General features: G+C 34.2%; 1 protein-coding gene across 2 annotated transcripts in view; it reads left to right on the plus strand.

The window, feature by feature from the left end:
• LOC111796502 (copper-transporting ATPase PAA2, chloroplastic) overlaps positions 1 to 5,258 on the plus strand; it is a 10,034-nt gene extending 4,776 nt beyond the window's left edge. Inside the window, exons 11-18 of one of the 2 annotated variants that reach the window (XR_002815361.1) lie at positions 1,170 to 1,236; positions 1,793 to 1,872; positions 2,041 to 2,492; positions 2,807 to 2,981; positions 3,385 to 3,516; positions 4,026 to 4,176; positions 4,314 to 4,488; positions 5,134 to 5,258. Coding sequence is in view for 1 of the 2 variants with exons in the window: in XM_023679143.1 (XP_023534911.1) it covers positions 1,170 to 1,236; positions 1,793 to 1,872; positions 2,041 to 2,492; positions 2,807 to 2,981; positions 3,385 to 3,516; positions 4,026 to 4,176; positions 4,314 to 4,405 (1,149 nt within the window). In the remaining variant the exon portion in view is untranslated. Of the gene's footprint in view, positions 1 to 1,169; positions 1,237 to 1,792; positions 1,873 to 2,040; positions 2,493 to 2,806; positions 2,982 to 3,384; positions 3,517 to 4,025; positions 4,177 to 4,313; positions 4,846 to 5,133 lie in introns of those variants that run through there. The other variant, XM_023679143.1, reaches the window with a different exon arrangement.
• The last annotated feature ends 3,238 nt before the right edge of the window (positions 5,259 to 8,496 follow it).

An 8,496-nucleotide genomic window follows, 5' to 3' on the forward strand; every position in this document is an offset into this window, starting at 1 on the left:
GGGGGGGTGTTCAAGATTATTGGCATGCCACATTTTCTAGTGCCTCCTCTATTGCGTCCTGGTTTGGTTTTTTACGTATAGACGCACCTTCTTCTCTAGTTTGGACTAATTGACAAAATTCTACTAGATGCTATTTTGGTCTAATAGTTGAATTGCCTAAAGAAGACTCTTCCATTCTTTGGAGTATGTTATTTGTAGGGCTCCAGAAAATTGTCGACCTTTTTTAATTTATCTATCCCTCTTTTTTTTTTTTTTTTTTTTTTTTTTTTTTTTTTTTTTTTTTTTTTTTNAGTTGGTTGATTTGATTTTTGGCTTCTGATCTACAATTGTTCTTGTGCTTTTCATAAATATAAAACTAAATATAGAGAGGGAGGAAGGGCATAAGACATCCAAAGTACAAGGTGTCATAAAATAGCTCCCTAATTTATGCCAATGGAAGGGATGTTTGAAAATATTGAGAATGTATTGATACAGACACGAAACTTGTTTACTTTTGGAGTAGGAATGTAAAATGTATGTAGGTTGATTTTTTTTTTTTTTTTTTTTTTTTCCCCTTATTGCAACTATCTTTTTATGTCTTTGTTAAAATATGTTGTTTCTTTATTGGTTGTTATTATTTGTGATATTTCCAATTTTATTGTTAAGATCTTTCATTTCTTATTTTTCTTCAAAGAAACAAATTTCTTTTTATAGGTTTATCAATATCATATTCATTGTGGACCAAATATATGATGAGTGAAATTCCTTTTAAATTATTGTGTTTGATAAGTTTTTATCACTATTTTAAGAACCCAATAGATATCCCCCATAATACGAGTGATTCAGTAAAAGTGCATGCAAAAAATATTTCCAAACTCGCCTTACCCACATTCAATCAGACACCAAAAAGGAAAAAAAATAAAAATAAAAATAACTGTGACCATTACCAAATTGGATTTTCACATGATTTAGGAATGGGAAATCTATGTCGGAAAGATTATGGGAGGATAATCATAATACAGTCATGATATCATATTTCTCATAAATTTAATTTGCATTTCCTACTCTAGGTTTAACCCATATCACATTTTAGTCCTTAATGTGGTGAACTTTATGTACTTTAATTACCCTGGGGAAGAAAAATAAAGTTGCATGGTTTTTTTACTGTTGGCGTATTGGTACTTCTTCAGGTAGTTTCTTGTCCATGTGCACTTGGACTGGCCACTCCCACAGCAATTCTAGTTGGCACCTCCCTTGGTGAGTTTCAATTTCTTTTCATAAAAACAATGAAATTAGTGGGATGGTTAACATTTCCATGAAATTTGAATTGATTATATATATAGACAATGTCAAGTGCTCATATTCTCTTCTTGATCTGCCTTCTTAAGAACTTTGAATGATGACGTGAATCCAACTAGAAGTGGAATCTGGAAGTTAATAAAATGTATTACAGGCAAAAAATGAGAGAAAACCCTAGGAGAAGATCCAATAAGCGAAAAAGGGATAGAGAGACTCTTTTTTTTCCATTGAAGTTAAAAGGAGCACAGATTTTGCACATATGATGGATGTACTGGCACATTTTGTAATTTTGTTTCATGCTTGTATTTAACTTGATGCTGTCAAAATTGATTGCTCGTATTTGAATCATATGTCTTAGTTTGTTCTCTTTATTTCATATTTTCATATGAACACCCGACTGAGATTACTATATCTCATTCTACTTCCACCTTCCTACTACTAAATCTCATATTATTAAAATAATAAATAAATACCCCTATTGTTCTTATGTTGTTGTGCACTACAAACTGAGCAGGGGCTCGACGAGGACTTCTAATAAGAGGAGGAGATGTATTGGAACGCCTGGCAGGCATAGATTGTGTTGCTTTGGACAAGGTTATTGCTTTAGGATATTACAATCCGCACTTTAACTCTCCCTCAGACAACCACGTGAAACTTCTCGCTAAAATTCTCCTAAATTACTTCTTAAAGTTTGAAATGCAAGTTTTCCTAGATCATATAGGCAATATTCTTCACAGTCTCACCAAATTTCTTAACTTTCAGACAGGAACACTTACTGAAGGAAAGCCTACAGTTTCTTCTGTGGTTTCGTTTGTTTATGGAGAAGCAGAAATACTTCAAGTTGCTGCTGCAGTGGAGAAAACTGCTTCACATCCCATTGCAAGAGCTATCATAGATAAAGCAGAATCTTTGAATTTGACCATTCCAGGCACAACAGGGCAGTTGGTAGAACCTGGCTTCGGATCTTTTGCCAATGTAAATGGGCGACTAGTTGCAGTTGGTTCATTAGAATGGGTTAATGATCGATTTGAGCAAAAAGCAAGTACCTCTGATCTCAAGAATCTCGAGCATTCTGTGTTTCAGTCATTAGAGTGGATATCATCTTCAAATAATTCAAAAACAGTTGTTTACGTTGGGCGCGAAGGAGAGGGCATCATTGGTGCTATTGTAATATCTGATCGGTTGCGCTATGATGCTGAATCCACTGTTAATAGGTAATTTTCATTTTCATCCATTGGATTTCTGACAAATCCGCTACGGAAGGTCTATTCCCTAAAATTTGTAGTAATTTGCAGGAACAGCTATTAGCGCCAACTCTTTGCTTGAGATCCAAATGAATTTATGAATGATATTCGGTTTTCTTTCGTGTGAAATTGAGAAAAGTGAAAAATGTTATTATCATTATGCCAATTGCTTTGGAATCTCAACTCTTTTCCAGGATGTTCTTTTTATTTGAATACTGAAAATAGGTTGTCAGCTATACTGAACATTGTTTCCTCGTGCTTGATCTGTTGCTTTGATTTGAAAGGCTCCAGAAGAAGGGAATCAGAACGGTCCTCTTATCTGGAGACAGGGAAGAGGCAGTTGCAAGTGTAGCCAATTCAGTTGGAATAGAAAAGGAATTTGTTCACTCATCTTTGACTCCTCAAAACAAATCTGACCTTATTTCCACTCTGAAAACTGCTGGACATCGAGTTGCTATGGTATTGTCTTACAAGTTGACGAATTATTTTCTAGAGTTTACTTGCACATGTTACTGACGTACTTGCAATTCACAATCTTTAAGCTCACTGTGGCACGATGAAAAAGTGGATGTTCTTCCCATTGAATGATTTGAAATTGCTATCTTATTCCTGATTTCTGTTTATCATTGACTTTCAAACACTCATAGTGAGGTAGACATTTACATTAAAGTTTCCATACTATCTTAATCGTTCATTTGAACAACAAAATATTTCCTGGAGATATGTGTTGCAAGTCCCAAATATGCCCTAGGCTATCAGATGTAAAAATTGCTATAGGATCCTCAACAACCAACCAGCCCTGCTCTTTTAATCTTGTATGGCCAAAACTATTATATCTCACCTGCCTTTTGGTTTTTCATAGGTTGGTGATGGCATAAATGATGCACCATCTTTGGCTTCTTCGGATGTTGGGATCGCTCTGCAGCTTGAAGCACATGAAAATGCTGCTTCGAATGCCGCATCCATTTTACTTCTTGGAAATAGAATATCTCAGGTACTACCATTTTCTCAATACTTTTTGTTCTTTTTTCATTTTTTCGGGGTTAATTTATCATAATATTTTATATATGAAGTCTTTCCTTATTGCTCTTGTAAACAAATTCAAACTGAGTTATATGTAATATCATAGACGTTGCATATTTCACATTGGGGTACAGTTATAGCAAAGGATAGAGGCTGGATACTCCCTTCCGTGTGGTTTTGTTCAGCATTCATAGTTTAATATATGACATTACCTTCTTTAGAAAGGGGATTTTTCTTTAGCTCCTTTTCAACTGTTTAAAGGTGTTTATCCCACAAGAAGCCAGGAACAATTCATTCTACGGTATGTTTCCATCAGCCTCTTTTGTGCTGGTCTTTAGGTGCGGTGATTTCTAGGGGAATCGTACTTATCAAGATAGTAGGAGTTTTTCATTGTATAACAAAACACCAACATCAGAGAAGATGAATCACAAATATTATCTTCTTCGGTATTTTGAAAACGCCACATGCCCTTTCTGACAGCTTGTTGACGCAATGGAACTTGCACAAGCAACAATGTCTAAGGTGTACCAAAATTTGTCGTGGGCAATAGCTTACAATGCCGTTGCCATTCCAATTGCTGCTGGAGTGCTGCTCCCAGGATTTGACTTTGCAATGACTCCTTCCCTTTCAGGTGGATGCATACAAATCCCTCCACTTAATATTAAAATTAAGCACTCCCAAAGTTATTTTGTTATATTCTGATTCGTAACAATAAGAACATTATGTTTCTATGAATAAGAAATGACTGCTCTTTTTTTGGTTTCTCAGGTGGTCTTATGGCTTTAAGTTCAATATTCGTGGTCACCAACTCATTACTTCTGCAGATCCATGCCCCCAAAGAACCTCAAAAATCTACCTGAATGGCATACAAAAGATGTCAACCAGCTTCATTTTAACAAATTATAGAGTCAACCGAACATCAGGGAAAGACCACATCAAACGGGTCAGTTAAGTGCATATCCATGACTCTCTCTGTGCTTTAATTTCTTAATAACCCTGGACAAACCTGGATCTAACCTGACAGTATTGTGCTTCAAGGGAGCTCTCTCTCTAACAAATCCACATTTTTAATAATAATAAAATAAAATACAAGTCACATGAGTTGAAAGAATGTCTTACTTCAACCATAAAATACCATATTATTGCTCATTTTTTTCTCCATCCCGAGATGAGGAGGGAGGGAGGGAGGTTGGCATGGCAGAATGGGCGATGGGATTCTTCCTGTTTCTGATATTGAAACTAATGAATTTAATGGGCCATTGCCTGATTGGTAAAAGAAATATTCCCTATTGAAAGCTTATCTTGTTTTGTCCTAAAAATTTATCTCATATGCAAATGCATTATGTAGAGATTCGAAGTATCATTCCTCACTTTTCAGTGCTTTTTTTGTTTCTATCTCTGACCAAGGTTTTCGCATATATATGGGTAATGGAAAGTGGAAAGGCCCAGCTTTAAATTTGAGTATGAATAGTTTCATTGCATGTGATCAATATGATCTCATCGAATTTGCATTACTAATCATCTTGATTGTTGTGCATACATTTGTATCAATTTAGATGACTTCTGATTTCTGAATTTAACAATTTAGGACATTCTTTTGCCTTTAATAAAGGATGCTTCTCTTGAATGGATGTTTTTAGCAGCGCAAGTGGGCTTGGTAACAGATCTTATTGGTATGATTTACCCACCTTCTTTATGAAACCCACTTTTGAAGGATATTCTCTCAATCATTTTGTCTTCATCTTCATTTGTACTTTTTTTAGCCCTTAATTTTTCAAAATGCGTCCCATGATGTTTCTATATTTTCTTTTTAACTTTAAATGTGTTCTGTTTAAGTACTTTATTCGCTTAAACTGCACTATCCAGATAAGATCTGTATGTACAATATTTATAAGGATCTGATTTATTTATTTTTATGCACGTTAAATAAATCAAATTATTCAACTATTTAAGCGTTTTAATGTACCTACTGGCCGAGTCCGAGTCTTACATATTTTGTTTGTGGTCACTCATGCTTTTATTGCATCTGTTAGAAATATGACTGTAAATTATTATCTTTTGTAGTGTTGGACTATTTTCGACCAAAAAAATAAAAAAATTTAAAAATAAATAATACTGAGAATTTAATTTGGCATTTATTTGTGGGGTTTGTTTTTTTTTTGTGAAGAGGGAAAAAAAAAGGAAAAGCATTAAATTAGGAGATGGGGGAAAGGTGGGGCCGACAGGGCTTTTTAAAATATTTAATAATAGAATTAAATGGCCACGTGAGCGTCATCGTGGAAGAAAGAAGAGGCAGCTTGCCTTGGTTGAGTTCGGTAATGCACTTGGAAATGGGTTTTTTCGCATTTGCATGTGATTGGTGGGCCTCCTATCATCACCCTCCCCTGCACCTCTGCTGCCGTCACCCACCAATCACAGATTTTAACTCCCTTTTCCCGTTTTTCATAATTAGTATCATAAATTGATTTTGTCCTTCGCCGGCTCTCCCGCATGGGGGTGACGCCGTACACTTCAATGCTCTTTTCTTTTTTTTGGTGAGGGTGTTGGTTAAGCATGGGCCACAAATGGAACGATTTTAAGGGTAAATACCCCTTTATACCAATAAAAAAAACTTATAATTTAATTAATTTTTTATTTTTAACAAAAAAAACGTTCCTCACTTCCTCTCCACTTCCCGTTCAAACGGAAAATTTCCTCCCAATTCGAGGTAGGTCTCTGTGAGGCTCCTGTCCACCGAGTAAAATTAACATCCCTAATACAATCTATTTAGCTCAATGACTATATAATCATATCGTAGTAGATGAAATATAGCGGACGAAAGTTCAATCTTCTACTACTGCATTTTTGTACTAAAGTAACAAAATGACCAAATAGAAAGAAACTCAATTACGTCAACATGTTAACGATATTGATGAATTGTGAAATTTTATTAACCAATACCGACAAACCTTTTAAAATCATAATAACTAAACTAAAAATAAGTCAACTATAAAGTCAACGTTTACACCCAAATTTCAAAAGGGATTGCTGACTAGACTCGAATACTATTAGTTTTTAATATTATTGTATTATTTATTTTTTGAATTTAATTATGAACCCTAATTAAATTTCCAAAAGAAAAGAAAAGAAAAAAAACCAAATTCTAAATGGATGAAAATGACAATAAAATTAACCGAATAAAACCATTTACACACTTGGCAGTATTGTTTGTAAACAGTTCCCGATGTGGCAGAGGGATGGCCAGCTGGCAGATACGGAAAGGTAGCGGGACCCACAAAACTCGAATGGTAAAAGTTTTATTAACGTGACCGACCTGTTACCCTAAAAAGAAACACACCATAGCCCAGGAGACATGTCATTACACCCAATTAAATACAAAACCCAGCCTTCAGTTAGTTATCCAAACACTGTTTAACAACAAACATCACCTACCCCCAAAAATAACAGTAAACGACAGTTTTTTAATTTCTTTTTTTCAAATTATTTTCTGGAATTTAAATTTGTTACGACGGCGACGTTAACGGCGTTAACCTCGCCGTCCAAGGTACTGTCAGACTTTTCGGACAAAGCGTGGGTCCCAACCAAATCAATCAGAAACCGTGTCAGAGCTCCACAGAGATGAGTAGACGGGACCAATTGACTTTCCCGAGGTTAATTTCTTTTTTTTTTCCATTAATTATAAATCAATTTGGATAATTTTTAAAAATATTATTTTTTTATTAAAATAAAACCAAATCGAGTCACGTCGATTACATTCTCTAAAAAATAAATAAAATTAAATGGTTTAATATATATATATATATATATATTAATAAAGAGGGAGAAGAAAAGACAATTTGGAAGTATAATGAAATCATAAAGGCTGTATTGGTAATTTAACCTAAAATGGATTACTTTTCTCTATTTATTGTGCTGAGATAATCAATCAGGCTCCTTGATGGGCCGTGGGCCCAGCTCCGGCCAGATCCTCTGGCGCTCCTCATCTAAAGTTCCCGTTTTACCCTCGACTCTCTCTTATAATTACCTGAATTATTTTAAATTTACAATATTACTTTTAATTATGGATATATATATATATATTTTTTTTTTGGAGTTACCGTAAAATCTAAATGCTTGGTTTTGATTGGTCACTAAGTCTATGGTTAATTTATTAATATTTGTAGGCTTTATGAAGAATGATTCTTTTGTAACTTTTGTTGATTGGAATAGAAACATCTTCTTTGATTCTTTATTATATATCTTCATTTTGACTCCAAACACTTTATTCCTTTATTTAATCAACATTTATCATATGCTATAAAATTTTTAAATTATTTATAAATTCGGCACCTCCAAATTAATTAATTATTATTATTTTTTAACCACACGTGACGAAACAATGTGTTTTTTTATCTTAAAGCTTTTGTGGGATTTGTAGGTATGGTTTTGTAGCTTTGAGAGAAAATGGATTTACGAAGATGTTCTATGTATGATATGTGCTTTGTTTTTTTTTTCAAAGCTTGCATTTACACACTTAGGATATAAGTTCATGCAATCGAAAGCAATATACTCGTGTAGATAACTCATCAAGTAAATTATATTTAGATAGATAAGGCACTAACACGAATCACGAAATGATGAAAGAAAGAAGTGAATCAAAAGAGGTGGTGCTATAAAAGGGTATGAACTTGGAGGCAAAACCACTAAAAACAAGATTTTTTTTCATCCAAAATTATGAAGTAATTGAAAAGACTACCCATTGGGACATCACAGGTAATAAAGAGAATAGGAAGAGACAGAGGAGGTGCAGTGTAAAGGAATGCAAGCGACTAAATTCAGATTCACTGTGCAAACCACAAACTATGAACAGCGAAATAACAAAAGAAACTACAAATCATCTAATAATTTCTTGAGTTTAAGGCTCAATTCTGCAGCCAAAGAACAGAATAGCGTCCTTGTCAGCTGCACTAAA

Source organism: Cucurbita pepo, chromosome LG06 (assembly GCF_002806865.2).
Source record: "Cucurbita pepo subsp. pepo cultivar mu-cu-16 chromosome LG06, ASM280686v2, whole genome shotgun sequence".
In the NCBI taxonomy this organism is placed as follows: domain Eukaryota; kingdom Viridiplantae; phylum Streptophyta; class Magnoliopsida; order Cucurbitales; family Cucurbitaceae; genus Cucurbita; species Cucurbita pepo.